The sequence below is a fragment of the Odontesthes bonariensis genome, chromosome 22, assembly GCF_027942865.1.
Source record: "Odontesthes bonariensis isolate fOdoBon6 chromosome 22, fOdoBon6.hap1, whole genome shotgun sequence".
NCBI classification, from domain to species: Eukaryota; Metazoa; Chordata; class Actinopteri; order Atheriniformes; family Atherinopsidae; genus Odontesthes; species Odontesthes bonariensis.
This window is the reverse complement of record NC_134527.1, coordinates 20,795,360-20,816,579: the sequence shown is the minus strand read 5'-3', so window position 1 is coordinate 20,816,579 and position 21,220 is coordinate 20,795,360. Positions and strand designations below refer to the sequence as shown.

General features: G+C 42.6%; 1 protein-coding gene across 3 annotated transcripts in view; it reads right to left on the bottom strand.

Annotated features, from left to right (window-relative positions):
- The window catches only part of mphosph9 (M-phase phosphoprotein 9), a 33,562-nt gene that overhangs the window by 1,445 nt on the left and 10,897 nt on the right, over positions 1–21,220 (bottom strand). For all 3 annotated transcript variants that reach the window (XM_075455530.1, XM_075455531.1, XM_075455532.1), the window contains 11 exons: positions 20,857–21,072; positions 19,930–19,977; positions 19,768–19,832; positions 14,996–15,097; positions 14,603–14,836; positions 14,351–14,520; positions 11,919–12,188; positions 10,167–10,287; positions 5,077–5,165; positions 853–1,052; positions 648–716 (listed from right to left, as the gene is read on the bottom strand). In XM_075455530.1, the coding sequence (XP_075311645.1) occupies positions 648–716; positions 853–1,052; positions 5,077–5,165; positions 10,167–10,287; positions 11,919–12,188; positions 14,351–14,520; positions 14,603–14,836; positions 14,996–15,097; positions 19,768–19,832; positions 19,930–19,977; positions 20,857–21,072 (1,584 nt within the window). The remainder of the gene's footprint in view (positions 1–647; positions 717–852; positions 1,053–5,076; positions 5,166–10,166; positions 10,288–11,918; positions 12,189–14,350; positions 14,521–14,602; positions 14,837–14,995; positions 15,098–19,767; positions 19,833–19,929; positions 19,978–20,856; positions 21,073–21,220) is intronic.

Here is a 21,220-nt window from a genome sequence, read left to right as displayed (position 1 = left end):
ACTATAGCGATCAGCCATAACAATGGGGGTCAAAGTGAAATCCATCGCAGTGGATTGCTCACTTTACCTGTCAGTGGTTTTAATGTTATGGCTGATCGGTCTATGCACTGATTTACATGCTCGATTAGTAAAATAAAGTTTATCTACTCTGTTTTATAGGTATAAAAGAAACAGTTGTTCCAAAATAGTAAACTTCAACTTAACTAATCATTCCCACACTTTAAGTTTACTGACATTTAGTCTGCAAGTACACTCAAATATGATGAAATTTGACATGTTTGGCACATTTATTTCTTATAAGGGTGGCCCAACGGTTTAAAATCTTCGCTGAAAAACAACCAACGTGTCGGGCTGGATGCATTGGAGTGTAATGAGGGGAAAAGAAATGTAAAGGTACCCAAACTACAGAACATTTTTGAATAACTGTGTAACCACAAAAGTGGACTTTTGAAATACATTGAAAATTTTGCTGAACATTTAGTTCAAAACAAATGAAAAGATCCAACAATAACAGTAAACAAATGCTTCAGGATACTGAGAGTTTGAGGTTTGTTTTCCTCTTAAAATGGTCTTGGCATTCAGCTCAAAAATAAGCAGCGTTAGTAAATGATACCAACGCGATCGGTGAGTGTTTCCCGGTGTCTCACCTCATCTAAGCGGGTCTGTAGGCTCACTCTGCAGCCTGCTCCAGGCATCCGGCTCAAAGCCGCCTCAATCTGCACAACAAAGGTCCACCAATTACTCACAAAAACTGACGAAGCAACGCGGAACACTAAGACTTTGGCCGAGTTTCAGAGGTCCCGTAAAGTGCGCCGTGATATTCTGCTGACGCGGTGAAGCAGCGACCCCCACCTGCAGTTTCTCCTGCGTCAGCTCGTCGAGAAGTCGCTCTGCCTCGGCCAACGACTGCGGCCTGCTGAGGGTCAGCAGAGCCGAGTCCTCGCAGGAGTCCTGCAGGTCGTGTCCACTGAAGACTCGCTGCTCCTCCCAACCCAGCTGGGAGTTCCCGTCCAGTGGTTTCACGCTACATGAGGACTCCTGCTCCTGAAGGTCTGAAAACAGCAATACGACATATCATTTGTAGTTTCTTGTGAACAGAGAGGAACACGTCTTCCATACAATCCTGATTTAGGATTTAGTTTCATCTGTGAAAAACACCAAAGATAACAGTGTGACAGACAGAAAATTGTACTTTTGTACAAGGTGATTCCCAAAGAGGTATTAGCTGGAAACTTGGCATATCTCAGCATGGTGTGCAGTGTGTCCTTAGAACCAGGAAATGAGACCATATTAGTCCAATGCTCAGGTCTCTGCACCGGCTTCCTGTCGCTCAGAGAATAGACTTTAAAACAGCTCTGCTTGTGTACAAGTCTCTTCATGGTCAAGCGCCAAAGTACATCTCTGACATGTTAGAGCCATATGAACCAACTCGGGCTCTCAGAACCTCAGGGAGGGGTCTCCTGCTGGTGCCCAGAGTCAGGACTAAACAAGGTGAGGCTGCGTTTCAGTTTTATGCTCCTAACATCTGGAACAGTCTTCCAGAAGATGTGAGACAGGCCTCAACTCTGACAATGTTTAAATCCAGGCTGAAAACAGTTCTATTTAGCTGTGCATATGACACCTGAAAGTATTTTATCTGCACTCTTCACTTTTTAATGAATTAATTAATGATTATTTTTTATGGATAGAATTTTTAAAAATTCTATTTTTTTTTTTTTAATGATTTTACTGCCTTCTTGTGATTTTATGTAGCTGTAAAGCACTTTGAATTACACTTGTGTACGAATTGTGCTCTACAAATAAAATTGCTTTGCCTTGCCTAAAACATTTGAGGAAACTGGGCGAGTGGAGGACAAAATAAGAAGTGTTAGGCCTAAAAAACTACAAACAATAGATCAACAGAGTGTGAAAGTGATGTGGGGAATTCTGGGTATCCATTCCTCGTGTTTCATAAATACTATTCAGAATGGATCATTAAGCTTTTTAACTGAATGAATAAAAACTCAATTAGAAACCCAGCAGGAGTGAAGATCCATGTGTTCAAATCACAATTACTGAACCCTAACTTGGAAATACTTGCTCGAGCTCTCACTAAACTCTGTCCTTTATGTTTGTAATTATATTTCAAATATTTTCAATTCAATTTAATTCAAAATTTATTTATATAGCACATTAAAACAACCTCAGCTGACCAAAGTGCTTCACAACAGCAACAGCATCACATATTAAGAGAGTCATCAATAAAATAGCAATAAGAATAACTTAATCACAGATAAAAATAAAATTTGAGATAAAATTAGCAATAAAATAACAATAACAGTAACAATAAAAGTAGCAAGCCAAGTTAAACTCCATTTCAGCTAGTTGGAAGGCCAGGGAAAAGAGATGTGTTTTCAGTCTGGATTTGAACTGGCCTAAAGACTGAGATGACCTGACAGACAACGGGATGCTGTTCCACAGTCTGGGAGCTGCCACAGAGAAGGCTCTATCACCTTTGGTCTTTAGCCTGGCTTTGGGAACAGCCAACAGGAGCTGCTCAGCTGACCTCAATGCTCTGAGTGGAGTGTAGGGCTGCAGCAGCTCACTTAAATAAGACGGGCCCATGGAGTTTAAACACTTAAAAACAATCAATAAAACCTTCAATTTCACCCAAAAGCCGACAGGGAGCCAAATACTTCAAATATTTGGAAAAGATCAACTTAGTGCTTGGAATTGTTATTTTAAAGATTTAAGATGCTAAAAAGTCCGAGTTCAGAGGAGAAATTTACACCCTTAGAAGCTATTAAATGGATTACATGGTTATTATTTTGAATGTAAAATATCACATTTCAAGTATCAGAAGTTGTTTTTTGTCTCTTTGGGAGGATTCTTTACGTCCTTCATCTAAGAAAACTCTACAGATTCCTGATTATAGTTATGTTTTTTACTTTTATTTTCAGATAGGACTGTTTTATGTACATGTTTTAAAAATGAATCTTAGAAAGGGTTGATGATCATTCATCAGTCCGCTCTTCTTCCTTCTGGCCAGTTTGCTCCTCTCTGCCGCTGCTCTCAGCTGCTTTTCCTGTTGGAGCTCCTGTTCAGACTCCTCGCAGAAGGCCTCTACGAGGTTGAACTGACTGAGGTTTTCATCCTCTGGAAGTTCTCCAGTGACTCCATAAGAGCGTCTGCGATCTCCACAGCCTCCAGTTTTCCGGCCTCACTTTGGGCCCTCAGCTCTTTCTCCTTCTGGAGCTCCTTGTGGAGACTCTCCAGCTCCTGCTTTGCATCTTTGAGGTCAATGTTGAACTCGATGGCGAGCATCTGCATTTCAGCCTCGTGTTTCCTCTTCAACTCCTCCACTTGAACTCCGCTCACCTGCTGTTTGTTCACACCTCCAGCTTTCTTCAGCTCCTGCATTTCCAGGAGCAAAGCTTCTTTTTCCTTCCTCTCAGCTGAGATCAGGTCTTCGTAGTGGAGTTTAAGGTCGGTCTTCTCCAGCTGAACGGCCTCCATTTCCCTGTAAAGGGCCGTGATCTCCTGCTGATACAGGCTGCAGATGTCTGAGTGCAGATGTTTGGCTCTCAGTTTCTCCATCGTCTCTCCGTACGTCTTGAAAGTGGTTGCTAAAAACACTCGTGTCCTCACGGTTCTCTGCAGAGCTCTTACACGGTTCCAGAATGTGACGTCACAAAGGGCCATGGGACGGCTTCAGTGCTGCCGTGGCAACATGTCTCCTCCTCTGCTGGAGGTTCTGATGGGCCCCGCACCAAACCAGCTGGTTCCAGATCCGCCCGTCCACCGAACTCGGAAACCAAAGTTAAAACTGAAAAACTCACATTTTCCCTGGAAAATGGAAGTCGGGTCTGGGAATGTCGCCACACCCGAGCTGAGTGCGATCCAGACGGAAGCTGGAAAACCAGCAGCACACTGTTGTGCTAACTGTCAAAGTTTATAACATAATTACTGTGTACCTTGTACATATAAAAAGTCACAGCAACATGTTCACTGATAGAAGTTGGACAGTACTGTGTGCCACTGATTTAATGAGACTCAAACATGCTCATAAAACGGTTTATCGCGCCAACGGTTACAGCTTTGTAAGCACGAGGCAGCCATGTTGGGTTTAGAGGTCGAGGCTCTGAGGTTCCTCTGACTTTCAGAGCCATAAATCCAACATAGGGGGGTTTCCCAGTAGATTTTTCCTCCTGGGAACTCAAATACGACCTAACGTGACCCTGATCACTAACTTTTAAGTAATTATCATGAACACTGAAGCTGGAATAAAGGAATCACATTTCTTTAGCATGAGTCTGTCTCAATTAAGCCTCGTTAAAAGAGGAACTTTCAAACAAAAGGGAACTAAAAGAAAAGCCTGAGTTGTGTTTTTAGGGAGTTTTACACTTGCTGGTGACTTCAGACATTCTGCTACCAGTAACAGAAAAAAAGGGATTCCTGCCGAATATGTCACCTTAAATGTCTGTAAAACCCTTCGGTGTCATTGTTTGGATCGAGCTTCCTCCTTAGACGTGTCCTATTCAGCGGGTTCTACATCTGCCTGTCCCAGGATTTAATTCCTCCAGGCATTACAGACGAATCCAATCCAGATGCTATTTGTATAAACTGTCATGCACGCCTCCTTCTGAACAAAACCGCCAATAAATAAATAATGCATGAGACCGGAAAAGTTTTCAATGCCGTCTCTTTTCTCCAAACTTTAGGACAAAAGCCTTTAAACATTTTACTTATTCACGCAGACTCAGTTTGGCCGTTTAGCATCTAAAGAAATGCAAATAAATCCTCATTAATCTTTTAAAATGCTAACCAGGTACTTGCCTCCCAGTGGGTGAAGTTAAAATAATCACTCTGGACAATAAAAACTCAATTAATCGACCATCTGTTTAGATCCAAACACGACACCACCGCTGGAGAGGTTTTTTTTTTTTATCCCGGACAATAAAACATTTTAAGCATCACAATCACAATGTTGTTCAGTGTGATCTAAACAGGTTTGAGGCATCAATACGAGATATGAGAACATGTTGAATAAATCAGGTGCAACCGTGAGCCCAGAGTGATTAAAATGACAAATGTTACCGTCTTTGTCTGCTGACGTGAACTGGAGTCTCTTTCTGGGACTGCCGCTGTGGAACGAGTGACGTCTCTTGTCGACTTGCCCATCGACTCTGTAAACAGCCCAAAACGAGACCTTGGGTGAGTATTTATGAATTCATTCACAAATTCTCTCTGCTTATGGTTGGTTTGTTTGCTTTTAAACAATAGATACACATTTAAAAACCCAAAAATGATACGTAATAGCACAGAAGTGCCACCTATTGCATTTAAAAATCCAACAAATAACTGTTCTAAAATAAGAAGTCAGTATTTCACAGTTTTCATCACTGATCAGGAAAGCAAGGCGAGGTTATTTTTGAAGGTATGCCGACCGAGAGGAGCTGACAAAAAGAAAAGAAACATTTTAAATGATGCAAATTTCTTTCAAACCTCTTCCTAAGCCGAGCCAAATTTGTACTGAAAGCAAGGCAGGAATTTCACGAGGGCCACGAGGGCCATGGCCCTCGTGCCCTCCCACTTTGGCCTTGTGCCCTTGAAAATTATATCTGCCATAAGGCCACAGTGGCCTTGATGCCCTCTCTGTCTGACTAAGTTTTGCGGTTTAGCAGTCTGCCTCTTTTCTGACACGGCTTCAATGATCAATGAGCATCTGGTGGAGAAAAAAAAAAATCAGCGGTGCGCTTGATTCGAGCCTGGATTTACACCGCTGATGACAGTTGACATCAGTCTATCTCCGCCCACCCCCTCACGCGTCCGTGTGCGTAGCCAGCTGATTCTCCGCTCAAGAAAAGGCTGAGGTGAGGTAAGGTTTTGTGATGATCCTGTTTGCCTTAAGTTTTTCATTTGTCCAGCTTTAAGTGTAATTTTATGGATAACATTACTATTTCTTGCTCGTATGGTAATACATAATTACAATATTTTGAAGTGTTTTTGTTACTACTTGGATAAGTTACATTGCAGTTGTGTTCTTTTATTTTTATCTAGTGCTAGGCAGTTAGCTAACAACTAGGCAGTTAGCGCTGTGTTGTTAGCTGTCAAAGACCTCTGTGCAGACTAGGTTTGTTTGCTGCTCGTTTATATGATATAAACTCTAAATTAACACCCGCCAACACGCCAAATGCGGGTGAAAGTTATTTTTGGCGTGTATTAAAAAAAACTCACTAGCCGGCTTGGCCGATGATAAATGAGGAACTTTACCATCTATTTCGCGGGACACGCGAGCGCAGTTTCTATGGGAACGCATCCGCCGAGGCTGCCGTACTAGGGGAGTGGGTCACTCTTGGTTTGGAAATACGATAGACGCCGGTGTTCAGCCGATTTCTCCTACTTGTCGAGAATTACTACTTTGTGCATGCGCCAAGCCGATTTTCTAAGTTTCATTTTCACGCCCATAATGTTTTGCTACCCTGCGTCTGATTATTTTCTCTTTTGGAAGACATGCAAAGTAATAAAACACTTATCAGTTGCAGTTAGCTAACTTGCAGTTAGCTTATCATGCACAAATGGGGTGTCATTCACCATTTGATTTTTGTATTTGGGACACTTCTGTCTTTATTTAGGTGACTCTGCTCCATCATTGTAAATGAATGCATTGCGTTATTGGTACAAATACAGACGCAAACACTAACAAAATGTGGCGATGGTTGGGACAGCCGGCCGTGAAGAGAAAAGACATGCCTGCCAAAGGAGGGGAGGAGGATGATATTTTGAATATATTGAATCTGGCATGGTGACAGTTTGCGCACACGCCGGCCACACTTTGTGAGAAAAGGGAAAAATGGAACTGATTTAGATGGATCCTAAGACAGTTCAGAGAGCTCGGACGATGTTTAAGCATTTCACAGTATCCATAATTCCATAATTAGTCTCTGCACATAGTTTTGTGTTTAATTTTGTGCATTATCTGCACTAAAACATGGTTAGAAAGTTGTTAAATATTTCCATTTTTGTAGATTCAGGGTTCACATGAATATAGGTCAGTTTTAAAGTTATTTTTTTTATGTACAAAAAATGTGACCCTGAATAGTCTGTGAGGGTTGAGGAGTAATGAAATGTTAGATTAAGTTTTGTATGTACATAAGTTTAATTATTGTAATTATTTTAATTGGATGTACATTCCCAATTTCACTGTAAAATGAATTTAAAGCTTTAGTTAATAAATTGATCAAATGAATTCAGTGGGTCTCATCTGTCTGTGGCTAGTGGATATAAATGATATCGCCCCATTTTCAAAACGCAATCAAAATACCCATTCACATGTCTTGTGGCATGCCTAAACTGTCCACAAAAAAAATACATTACACCCACTGGCCAGAACTAGCTTAGTTAGCTTAGCATAGCAACTGCCATTCACTTACATTGTAAGTGACGTCCTTTCAACGTAGGCCCACTACCACCGTCTCACAGTGAGCCAAACATGTATGTGCTATAAGAATCCTGTGTAGTTTTAATAAAAAAATTGTTTAATTGCAATTTGGTGTCCATTAAATGCTTAATAAGTATATATAAAAGTATTGTAAATGCATATACAATCGTAGTCACTTCATATCATATGTTAAATCATTGTTTTAATTTATGGCCTTGGTGCCCTGGCTTTTGGCCTTTGTGCCCTTAAAAAATTGACAACTCAAAAGGCCAAGTGGCCTTGCCCCTAAAATGACGAAATTCCAGGCCTGACTGAAAGTGAATTATTTGAATCGATATTGAATCAAATCGCAACCTTCTGAATTGGAAATGAGGCGATCTTTGCTCAAAATAAAGAGATTTCTTGGGTAACTTTGTCTGTATGTGAGTTATGTTTGATTTCCAGGTTAATTTGTCATTTACCATCGCACCCACAACTCATAATTACTCTTTTAATATCAACCACGTCTATAGATAAAAAACATTCTAATCCCTTTTCCTTCATCTTGTTACATCATTAAACCCACTTTTAATAAGCTACTTGTTAATTGTTTCTCCACAGACCTTTAAATCCTCCCCAGATATGTTTTTTTGTGTGTTTTTCAGGACAGCAAGCACAGAAAAGTTTTTCTTTCATAAAATCTCTCCTATAAACACAATGGGCCTCATGCAAGAACCGTTCGTACGCACAGTTTTGTTTTAAATCGTCCGTACGAGTGATTTAAGAGAATTTGCGCATTCACCAATCTTTTCGTATTTTACGTTTTCTTTCAGATACGAACAGAATTTACGAGTGATGCAGACCTGTCGTAGGAGTTTTGTAAAATAGTCCGCTGTTATTCCAATCAAGTTTGTATGACTAATGGATTGTATATTTAATTACTTTGAAGAAAACATAAATAAATATACATTATAACCCCATAATTATGCTGACATTATTCTGTTTGACTTAAATTATGCACTAATTGAAGGTTCATTTGAATCTGTAACAGGAAGCGCAGCGGCTGTCTTGCTACTTTTGGATGCCTTGGTGCGTCAGGCTTTTGGAAGAGACCGTGTGGAGACAGACGAATGGCTGACATCGCGATTAAGATTCCCAAGGACTGTGCTGCTACAAATATGATGTTTGTTAGAGCCACAACTCCAGAGAAAAACACGCCGATCAAACCCAATTCCACCACACATCCAGGTCCTCACCACCCTTGGATTTTTGGCCACTGGAACCTTTCAGAGGGAGATTGGAGACAGATCGGGGGTGTCCCAGTCCTCTGTGAGTCCTGCGCTCCCCTTGGTCATCAAAACTCTTTATCTGTTTATCACCCATGGTACATAAAATTCCCATACACCGCTGTCCAACAAGTACAAATTAAGAGGGACTCTCATGCCGTGGCTGGACTGCCAATCATAATTGGAGCACGAGACACATACGCATCAAAGCACCCGTGCCGTCGTGGAGCGCACTGAGCTGAAGGTCAGGTGGGTGTGTCTCGATACAGCGGGGGGCAAACTGCTCTATAGCCCAGAGAAGGCATGCCAGATTTGCACAATATTGCCATGAACGGTCTCCTACAACCTGAACCAGCCCAGGCAGACCAGAAGGTGTGGTGCCAGAAGACCCCCTCATGGACCGCCCCATCAAAGTGCCATCATGATGAGGTAACAACTGATTGCACGGCTTTAGTTGCAGTCATCGATCGCCTGCCCAGGGCGAGACGTTTTTTTTAAGCCATTTACATATCAAACCATTTATTTTTTTATTTCAGTGACATGGTATTAACAGCACTCGTAATTGCTTCCCATTTCTTCACTTTAGCAGGTCCCGTAATTCCACTGCTGACACTGCTAAAAATGACAGATTTTCCTTTGTGGATCTCTGAAAGCACAACTTCAGTCTCAGAGCCCGTAAAGTTGTTCTTTTTGCACCTTGATGCCGTTTTCATGACTCAACACTTCCTGGCACAGGAGCGAGGAAGCACAGCCTTATATGGTATCATTTTGGCGTGGAGTATGCAAATCTACTATCCTCGTGCACGTGAACTTAGATACGCACAGGTGTGATTCATCATTTACACACTTTTTCCAAAGTTAAGAGCGCTTGTTGAATCTGACGTGGCGTGTTCGTACGAGACCTTCTTACGAAAAAAGTAAGAAAAATTTAGAATAAAAATACGAAAATTTTCTTGCATGAGGCCCATTGTTTTGTTTAAAGGTGTCATATACGAGCTTTTAAGCCCTTTCTTTAACAGTTTGACCCAATTTTCTGAGGCCTTATTGAGATGTTTGACACAGGCTGTTGGCTTTAAGCACAGTGTGTCTCGTCTTTGCTCCATTTTGAGCCCTTATCTTGAACAGTCTTGTTTTCAGGCTCGTTTTCTTTGCTCGTCACCTTTAATTGTAGAGCCCCCACAACAGAGGTGGAGAGTGTAAACTCAGCTTGAAGACCAGAGACTTTTACGGCCACACTGATGGGGAAACATTCAAACCAGTTTAGATAAACCAGCTCCACTAAAACGTAAGTTTGTTTTTCAATCTCCAACCAAACTGCACAACGTTCACATCAAGGGATCAAGCTCCTGAGATCTATAAAACATCTGACATAATCACACCGCCTGATATTTAAACATGTAAATAAGCCCTGGCTGTGAAGTCCCTGCCTGGACGGAGCTTTATCTCGTCTCTCTTTATGATACAAGTGGGACTTTTCTCACCTTTGCAGCAGGTGTTCCTGTCTTGGCATCAGGTGACCAAAAGCAGTGGAGTAGTTCTCAGAGGGGCAGCGTTTCGGGCTGGACTTGGCAGACAGCGGCTTGAGTAACGTTTCTCTCTTTGCTGGATGGAAGAAAGAAGCACATCATGGATCAAAGCTGAAGCAATGCTCATCAAAAACGACCTCATTGGGCCCCTCGTCTTATTTTAGAAGGGCTCAGTTTACCTGTGTGGGAGATATATGTCAAATGTAAATAAACACAGAATGTAATGATTTGTGTATCTCATAAACCACTATTTTATCAAGAGTAGAACCTAGACAACACATCAAATGTTCAAAGTGGGACATTTTTTACTGTTTCATGAAAAATTTCAGCCGATACTGAATTTAATGGCAGCGACACTGTCTCATAAAAGTTGGGACGGGGGCAACAAAAGGCTGGAAAAGTAAGTGGAGAAACAGCCAGAGGAACATGTTACTGCTAATTAGGTTAGTAATGTCAGTAACGTGGTTGGGTATGAAAAGAGCACCTTAGAGAGGCAGAGTAAAGAAAGACAAAGGTTCATGAAAAGATTCAGAGACATCGTCTGTGATCTTCGGGCCCTCAGGCAGTTCTGCTTTAAAAACAGAGCTGATTCTGTCCAGGAAATCATTGTCTGTGAGCACAAATGCAGGTTGCCCACATAAGAAGCCATCTGAGCAGCTAGAATCATCCATCAGACATGAATGGGACAACATTCCTCTCCCTAAGGTCCAGCAGCTGGTCTCCTCAGTTGCCAGATGTTTACAGATGTTGTTAAAAGAAGAGGGGATGCACACAGCGGGAAACATGGACCTGTCCCAACTCTTTTGAGACGTGTTGCTGCCATCAAATTCAGGATGAGCGGATATTTTTTAATGAAATAATAAAATACTTTCAATATCTGACATGTTTTCTGTGTTCTACTGTGATTAAAATATTACATATTTGTTTTTATCTACATTTTACAGTGTCCCAACGTCTTATGATAAATGTTTCAATAATGTCATATACAGTAAAGCAGTTTTTCCTCTAAACAATTTAACACTTGACAATTTAGCATGTATTCCACTCTTTTGTATTTAAGTCGTAGCTAGTTGCAGCTAATATGTTGCATCTTCTTCATGTACAGTACTGTTTTGTTTCTTTTCTTTTGCAAATAAGTGAATTTAAAAAGCATAAAAAAGCACATAATTACTAACAATAGTAGTACTTTGTTTCATTGTTGAAAGAGGAAAAAAGAGGATACAATCAGACACATACTGTATGTGCCCTAGATAGATAGAGTAATAACCTCAAAGACAAGTCACCTTGATAAGCCTTTTATGTCAAAAGCAACATAAGTTGTATTCAGATGGAATTTTAAAAAACTAGAGGTATGATCAGTCCAAAGAATCATCTCGTATGTCTTTTCCTAAAAGCTTCTTCTTACCCTAAGTGGGAAAGATTGGAAACTTAATTCTTGAGCACTGCTAAAGACTATTCAACTATAACTCCCCCTGCGATCCTCATATTTACCAAAATAAAGCCCAGTTAGTGTGACTGTGTGAACATTTTTGAACACTGCTTTGTGGGATGAAATCATCTCCTTTATTCTGATGATGGATGCTCCAGTGTCTTTAATTCTAATAGAGGGATTTAAAGGAAGCATCAAAGCTTCTTTCCTTCACATTTAAAACTCAGTGTGGAAGGTTATTAAGCATTAAAGGCCATTCGAACCCCAGGACTACTCACTGGGTGTAGCTGTGGGTATGCTTCTGTGTGCTGGGGGTGGCAGAGAGGAGGATCTGTGGCCCTCTGGAGACAGACTCCTCTGAGCTCTCAGCAGAGCGACAGCTCTCTCCGCTCCGCCACGACTCTTCGGTCCTCCTCGGTCAGTTCCAGACACGACTCCACCGGGTTTGATCGCCTCCCTGTCCGCCTGAAGAAGCTCGACTCGCTCCAGAATCGGATCTTTAAGTCGCCGCTCCACAAACCCAACGGTGGTCCTCTGATGGCCGATCCCTGCAGACACAAACGTCAGGCAGAGGAACTCAGAAATGAACCAAAGATGGTAGAAATTAGGTTGTTGGAGCAGCCTGTGAACTATGCATCTTGCTTAAGATGCTGAAGGACAAAAAAAGATGTAAAACAACTAAATCAATTGCGAATGAGACTTTGAGGAGCACATTCCCGGACCTGAAGCTGCCCCAGACTTTGGTTTCCAGCCCTGCATCACACAGTTTTGCTTTATTTTACGGCCGTTATACATTTGTTTCTCTGTGGCCTCTTTCAAATGACAATAAATTCATGCGTATGGCTGTGCGTGCACAGGGCTCAGACAGAGAAACAGACATATGACCGTGGTGTTACATCTCACAACTGTAGGGGGAGCCAAAGAGCAAAAAAAAAAAAAAATTTAATTTCAACAAGTGTTGCTTTAAACCATCCGAACATAAGTTATTGTTCTGCCTATTCCTCAGTCATACTGTCCATCTCAGTTTGTTTACTCGAATGCCTCTTATACAACAAATCAGACATCAAAATCAAGCGGTGCTGTGTCTTCTCATGTTGACAATGTCAGGAAAAACAAGGAATGGAGCAGAAGTCTGAACATTAATCAGTAAGGTAAAAGTCCAACAAGGTTCTAGCTCAGTTGGAGGATGTTTTAATGCGTTTAGACTCAAAAACCTACGTTTCAATTGAAACAAACACATCTAATGGATTGTTTTGTTCATGCTTTTATCAATCATTTAAGCTTAATGCATTGAAAAATAACCCTATTCACATTTAAATCAAAAACTTGCACTTCAAACAATGTCAGAGAAATAACTTCGAGATGGGATGTTGGAACGAAAAAGTTGGAGAGGACTTTGTAATTCGCTTCACCTTTTCCGAGTTACTTTGGCATCACTTGGCGATGACGGGTACCACAGGCTGTTTTTCTTCCACCTCCGGGTGGAAACGTTTAATGTGGTTTCTCGTGTCCGAGTCATCTTTACCTTCAAAATCATGGAAGCCGAACAGCTTCCAAACACTGGCTTTTTAGTGCAGAGGGTGCTGTTGGTATTAGTCGCTCATCCATCTCCTCGTGACTCTGTTACGCATCAAGACGCTGCGCTTACGCACTTCCAAGTTCCGCCTTTCGCGTTCCTCAAAGTTAGTTCATCAGGCAACATTAAGAAAATTGAGCTCTGACAGTTGTAAATCGATTCAGAATCGTCCATGTCCACATCGTGATGCACCTAAAAATAGATTTTAAACCCCATCCCGAGTTAATATGTGCTCATTTACGCCAGCGTTACGTTCTGTACTGATCATTAGAACAAAAGATTATTCTCTGATTGTGTCACAGCACCTACTTTCTAAAACAGACCTCAGCACAACTCTGTATGAAGGTGCCACATTGCCAGATTTTGTATGAATGCAGCTGAGGCTTGAAGCTCTTGACTAGCATAAACTTCAGTGGTACTGAAGAGGAGGTAAAAATGCTTAGAAACAATCGCCAAAAAGGAGCCATTTGGATTCATTTTTTAAATTTTTTTTTCCTAAACTAAACAGAAAAGGGTGGAGTGCTCCTTCCAGGATGGGGGTGAATCTTTGGATCTTGTTCACGAGTGATGACAAGTTGGAGTTAGAGGTGGACAGACGGATTGAGGCTCCGTCAACAGTGAGGAGGGAGCTTTAGATTTACTGCTCCATCTTTGTTCCAACCCTCACCTTTGGTCCCAGATCTGGGTAGTGACCGAAAGAATGAGGTCATGGATACAAGTGGCTGAAAAGAGTTTCCTTCAGAAGGTGGCTGGGCTCTGCCTTAGAGATAAGAGGAGGAGCTTCACCATTTAGAGGTTTTCCGGTCACGTCCAACTGGGAGGAGACCCCGGGGCAGACCCAGAATTCACTGGAGGGATTATACATCCCTTCTGGCCTGGGAACGCCTCGGGATCCCCCAGGAGGAGCTGGAGAGTGTTGCTGGGGAGAGGGATGTCTGGGTTTCCCTCCTGAACATGTTGCCTTTGCGACCCGACCACGGATAAGCGGAAGATACCCAACTGGTTTGTAAACAGACATGGGTTACAGCAGCTGAAACGGCCTCTAGGAGTGCAATATCAGCAACTGCTGTCAGCTTACATAAAAAAAAAAAAGCTGTTGAAACAGTGAATGAGTAAGAGTTCTGTGGTGCTTACAGGGGGCCCGGCTTTCTGTGGCTTTGGTCTCCTCCAGCTCTATCAAGGCCCTCATCATAGGCGTCAGCGCGCTGGATCCATCCCTCCGACCAGCCTCCCTCTGACCGGCGCTCTGCTCCTGGTGTTTGGTCTCAGGCAGAGTCTGCTCGCACTCCGGAGGGGACGCACACCTGCAGACCAGGAGCTCAGTAACTCATTTACAATCATCATGGAAAATCATGAAGGATTCATGAAAACATTTTTAAAACCGACCTCCAGCTCCCGCCAGTTGAAGAGGCGTCCACAGAGCTCCCGCTTCCTGACGACTGAACCTTTAACGGGTACGGGGACCTCACGTGGACACTCGATTGGTTGGTTTGCGGGAACGGCGATCTCCTGCCGCCGTTCAGCTGGTCAGACAGAGGACAAGGCGACTTCCTACGGGTGACGTCGGGCTCTGTCTTGCTCTTACTGGGTGACAGCAGCAGGTCCGGATGGTGGTAAAGACTGCAGGCATTTCAGGATAAGCATTCAACAGTTTCAGAACATTTGCATAATTCAAAATCCTTGAAATGATTCTTATGGCTTTTGTTTTTGCTTGTGGAGGAAGTTATACTCCCAGTTTAGGTCTTCTCTGACACCAAACATAACGTTTTCAGAGCTTACCCAGCCCCAGAGGGTTGCGTGTTACTGTGGGAAGAGTAACGGGCCCTGGCCTGGTTCTCATGCTCCAGCTGCTTCACCTGAGACTCCAGCTTAGAGATGATTCTGTGGGGTTCATAAAGAGATAGACAGGACGAATTAACTCAGTCAGATTTGGTTAAGATTCATACATGAAAAGAAGGGATAGCAGCACAAAAAAGCTCAGCAAACAGCTTACATTGATGACTGATGGAGGTTTGCTCTCTGTGTCTCTATAAAAGTTCCCGATGATCATAAAATTCCTTGAATTCAGGAATAGTTCTCCAGGCTTCTTGAAGGACATCCCAAAGCTCTTCTTTGGATGTCGGCTGCCTTTTGTTCCGTTCTCTGTCAGGATGATCCCACACTGCTTCAATAATGTTGAGGTCCGGGCTCTGGGGAGGATTCATCCCTCCATAAGACCTGCTGCCACTGATTCTCAGTCCACTTCTTGTGTCATTTGGCACAGCTCAGCCTTTTCTTCATGTTTCCCTTCCTTAAGAACGGCTTCTTGACAGCCACCCTTCCATGGAGACCATTTCTGATGAGGCTTCAGTGAACAGCAGATGAATCAGCTGAAGGTCCAGATGCATCTCTCAGGTCCTGTGTCGGGTCTTTGCTGGATGTTTTCCTCTTTCTTAAGGACATCACTTTCAGATACTGTTCATCTGCTGTAGATAGTTTTTTAGGCCTGACACTTCTTCTTGTCTAGTTTCCTCAAATGTTTGAAGGACACACTGCACACCATGCTGAGATATGCCAAGTTTTCAGCTAATAGCTCTTTGGGAATCACCTTGTTGCTGCAGAAATCCTATTTTCTGTCTGTCAAACTGTGTTATCTTTGGGGTTTTTCATAGATGAAACTAAAGAAATGGGAAAAAATGATGTGTCTTTGTGATAGGCTGCTGGTTACAAAGTGCCTAAAGATACTTTAAAACTGGTTATTTTGTAAGTTGTCTGTTAATAATCATAATAAACTGTTTATTAGGACTTCTGTCACTTTGAGACTATTTGTGATTATTCTTAATTGAGACAGACTCATGCTAAAGAAATGTGATTCCTTTATTCCAGCTTCAGTGTTCATGATAATTACTTAAAAGTTAGTGATCAGGGTGATGCTCCGTTACTTTCACAGCTGAGGGTTCAGCTCGTTAGCCCTTCTAACTGGAGTCAGATGGAGGGTCACGTTAGGTCGTATTTGAGTTCCCAGGAGGAAAAATCTACTGGGAAACCCCTCTATGTTGGATTTATGGCTCTGAAAGTCAGAGGAACCTCAGAGCCTCGACCTCTAAACCCAACATGGCTGCCTCATGCTTACAATGCTGCGACCGTTTATGAGCATGTTTGAGTCTCATTAAATCAGTGGCACGCAGTACTGTCCAACTTCTATCAGTGAACATGTTGCTGTGGCTTTTTATATGTTTTCCAGCTTCCGTCTGGATCGCACTCAGCTCGGGTGTGGCGACATTCCCAGACCCGACTTCCAGGGAAAATGTGAGTTTTTCAGTTTTAACTTTGGTTTCCGAGTTCGGTGGACGGGCGGATCTGGAACCAGCTGGTTTGGTGCGGGGCCCATCAGAACCTCCAGCAGAGGAGGAGACATGTTGCCACGGCAGCACTGAAGCCGTCCCATGGCCCTTTGTGACGTCACATTCTGGAACCGTGTAAGAGCTCTGCAGAGAACCGTGAGGACACGAGTGTTTTTAGCAACCACTTTCAAGACGTACGGAGAGACGATGGAGAAACTGAGAGCCAAACATCTGCACTCAGACATCTGCAGCCTGTATCAGCAGGAGATCACGGCCCTTTACAGGGAAATGGAGGCCGTTCAGCTGGAGAAGACCGACCTTAAACTCCACTACGAAGACCTGATCTCAGCTGAGAGGAAGGAAAAAGAAGCTTTGCTCCTGGAAATGCAGGAGCTGAAGAAAGCTGGAGGTGTGAACAAACAGCAGGTGAGCGGAGTTCAAGTGGAGGAGTTGAAGAGGAAACACGAGGCTGAAATGCAGATGCTCGCCATCGAGTTCAACATTGACCTCAAAGATGCAAAGCAGGAGCTGGAGAGTCTCCACAAGGAGCTCCAGAAGGAGAAAGAGCTGAGGGCCCAAAGTGAGACCGGAAAACTGGAGGCTGTGGAGATCGCAGACGCTCTTATGGAGTCACTGGAGAAGTTCCAGAGGATGAAAACCTCAGTCAGTTCAACCTCGTAGAGGCCTTCTGCGAGGAGTCTGAACAGGAGCTCCAACAGGAAAAGCAGCTGAGAGCAGCGGCAGAGAGGAGCAAACTGGCCAGAAGGAAGAAGAGCGGACTGATGAATGATCATCAACCCTTTCTAAGATTCATTTTTAAAACATGTACATAAAACAGTCCTTTCTATAATCAGGAATCTGTAGAGTTTTCTTAGATGAAGGACGTAAAGAATCCTCCCAAAGAGACAAAAAACAACTTCTGATTAGGGATGTTAACCGATGACCGTATGACCGATGGTTGACCAAATCAACGTCGTCCAGTTAGAATTTTTCTGCCGTCGGTTTTAAAAAATAAAAAATAAAAAAATAAAAAAATCACTATATCTTTAGAAACGTTATGTGAGCATGAGCCATCCCACGATGGAAGAACAACCGCAGCAGAGCTCACGTAGCGCCCTCCTCAGAGGTCCTCTCTTACACCGGTTGCAACTAAAGCCTGGTTTATAGTCGGTAACGCAAGACGCAAAGCAAGACGCAAGAAGAAACGCAAGCCCTTGCGCGGTTGCAAGCCCCCCATTGCGAGCTTGCTTGTGTCACCTCAATTTTCTAAACTTCACGCAAGAAAAGACGCAAGCCTACCACTTGAAAACGACATACTCATCTATTAGACAGTATGCAGAGCGTTTACACACAGTGCACTTCACTCCTGCCCGAGCCGAAATCAGCCGGCCTGAAAAGCTGATTTCCCTTAAGCTATAAACTCTGTAAATATATAACTTTAGCAACATTTGAAACATTTTCAGGCGAGAAAGTAGTCGTTTAGACCCCCAAGGTGTTGAAAATCTGACAAAATACCGGCTATTTACAAGAAGAAGAAGCATGAATCACTCGAAGAGGTCCTGGCGGTGAATTTCCTTTCATCATAGTAGGCTTGTCATTGAAAAAACCTGCTACTCCACCTACTCTCCTGGCAGTGAATCGCCACGCAGCACACGCAAGCGCCGGCAAAGCAAAATGAAGTATAAACGTCTCGAGCCATTAACATACGCGCAAGAAGAAAGCGCAAGGGCAGTTAAAAGAAGTATAACTCAGCCTTTAGGCTACGCCGTACATGACGGGTCCTGTCTGCGCAGTTAAAAAAAAAAAAATTGCCACTATTAACCTAAATAAAGCCAATGTGGCTGCGTGTGGACTACAACATAATGATAATTGTAACATTGTAATGGCAAAAGACACAAGACTAACTTAGCCTACTTGTTGTGATATATTCATCTGTACTTAAATGGCATGACGACAGGAACTTATTGCAAAGGATTTTGTGCAGCATAGGCTACGCCACAGAGGCTGTTGGCATTCGGTAATTTTTTTTTTTTAACGAAGTCATTGGTTAACCTACTTTCCTGTAACACCGCCAAATGCACCGTTCTCTGTGTGTGACTTTGTAACGGGGGCTTTTAACAGCCCGAGTTCGGTGCCGCGTTTGATTCGTGTTTAAAAAGTACAGTGACTGGAAGGGCGCCGTTGCGCGTAATGTGTGGCTGTGCGTGTCTGCGCAGGCACAGCAATTATTTTTCTACCCAAAACCCTTATTCCTCCACAAGTACTCCTAGAACTAGTGGTCAATGATTGGGGAAAATGTATAATACCAAGGGCACGAACTAACATTGATTGTGTGGTGGGAGCCTAACCAGTCTAAAATGGGGGCATAACTTGTTCCACGCGGCAGAGAAAGACGCGCGACAGGACACAGATGTCATAAATGGCACTTATAGAATTTTCGGTGACCGACTTTAATCGACTAATGAGGCTCAGTGGTCGGTCAAGACTTTTTTTAAATTTCGACATCCCTACTTCTGATACTTGGAATGTAATATTTTACATTTAAAATATCGTGTTTTCTCCATTTAATGACTTTTTTTTTTACACTGATTTCCATTAAAATGCTCACATGAAATATTCCCTTGTGTTTGTTCCGCTCAGTGGATATTTGAACTGGCTGCTTTCTGCTGAGATGCTAATTCGTTTTTACACATTTTTACATACATACATTTTTCATCTTTTTCCCCTGTTTCCTCCATCAAATCAAGCTTTGACAAACTTGGGCGACAGTAATAACTGTCCGTGTGAAACACTGAGCAGAACATGTTCGTGAGAATTAAACGACGGCAAATAATTTGCATCGAGGATTTTTTTGTAATCCAGTTTCTCGATAAATCGTTTCAGCCCTAAATTGAGTGACAAATGGCTTCATTTAGAAAGGTCTTATAAGTAAAGTTGATCTCACCAAATAATTGTCCAAACAATATCAACATATTGACAAGAAAAATGCTAAATGAACACATAGAGAAGCTGGCAGGACAACTAAAAGAACAGAAATCTGTCAACGTTTAAGCTCCACGACACGAACAAACAGATTCATGAAAAACCTCCGAAAAACCAACACCAGGTCAGTATCACAGAGCCGAATAAACGGTGTCACACAGCTCCTCTGATATCTAACACAATGGACCTGAAACAAGCAAAGCAGAATGCAGAGAATGTACCAAAAAACACAGCTGATACTCTCACCTCTTCAGCTCAGACATGTGATCGTTGGCATCGACCAGCTTGTTCTCTGCTGACAGCAGGTTGTTCTGCAGAGTTTAACGCCAAAAAAAGGGCATCAAGGTATAAAAAAACTAAATATTTAATCAAAGAAAATATTGAAAGAGCATTCCAGTGAGTCTGTACCTTCACTGCCTCGTGCTCCTTCATCAGGAGGTCGTATTCTCCGAGCAGCTGAGGAAACAAAACCAAAGAGAATTATGAGCCAGCATCACCGCGAACAGAGAAAAATCCACTAAATCAACTTCCTCCCACTCTTTGTGAAAAACAAACTTAGTGATATGGATGAAAAAAGGAGAGGATGATCAGTGACACCTAAAACAGAGCGTTCGGGGGGAAAAAGGTACTTTTAGCAACTCGGACCGACATCTAACTAAAGCCGGCCGTGCAAGACACCATTTTTCAATCGATTCCAAAGTAGACAGTTTTCTCACGAGAGTTTCTCTCCAGATCTCTGAGTCAGTTGGTCATAAAACTCAGCGCGGGCTGTTTTAAGGCAGTCTTTCTCACATCTTGGGGTTATAACGAAATCAAACATGTTTAATATCATCATATGACTTTTCAACCAATACGTGCGCCGTTGTCACTTCCAAACAGGAAGCAGGGGAAGCTGTGGCTGAGGGTTACCACGGTGATGAGGCTAAAGGACGTACGGTTCAATTGGAGCGAACAAAAGGAGGAGCAGCTGGCTGGGTTACCAACATTATTCATCTGATCGTAAGAATGCAGCTGTGGCTAAAAGCTGCTTATCGGTCGAGCTCACTGTTGTTAAGAATTTCCACCAGGTGCATGATGGGAAATAATCAGATAAAAATCTTGTTTCTAATCAGTTTTTAATCAGATTAATCTGATTGTTGCTTACTAAAATGCTCTAAAACTGTCAAATGAATGTCAAGTTAAATTAAAAACGGCTGAATCATTGTAGGGAAACGCACATAAAACGTATTTTACAACAAAGCTTTTTAATTCAGTAAAATGATTCAGCAAAAAACTGAATAAAGACACAAAGGTTAGAGATGATTTCTTATGAAATCTTTACTCCCTCAGACTCACATCCTGCAGCATCTTGTACTCTCGGTCCCTCCTCGCCTCCTTCTCGTCCGCCTCCCTGCAGGCTTTCTGCGCCGCCTCCTCCAGCTGCCGTACGCGGGTCTTCAAAAGTGCCGCCAGGGCATCTTTTTCTTTACCCGAGCGTTTGCTTTCTTCCAGTCGCTGCTGCAAGGACTTCACAGTGGCGCCCGCTACAGCATAGCGCTCCGGCCATTCTGCCTAACAACGACAAGTTTCATACGAATTAAAGTACATGCTGTTATCTAATAAACATGTTTAAAAAAAAAAGTGACTTTAAGAACAATTTATTTATTTAACAAAAACTGTGACAAAATCCAGAAGCAGTGTGTGAAAAACTAAGTGAACC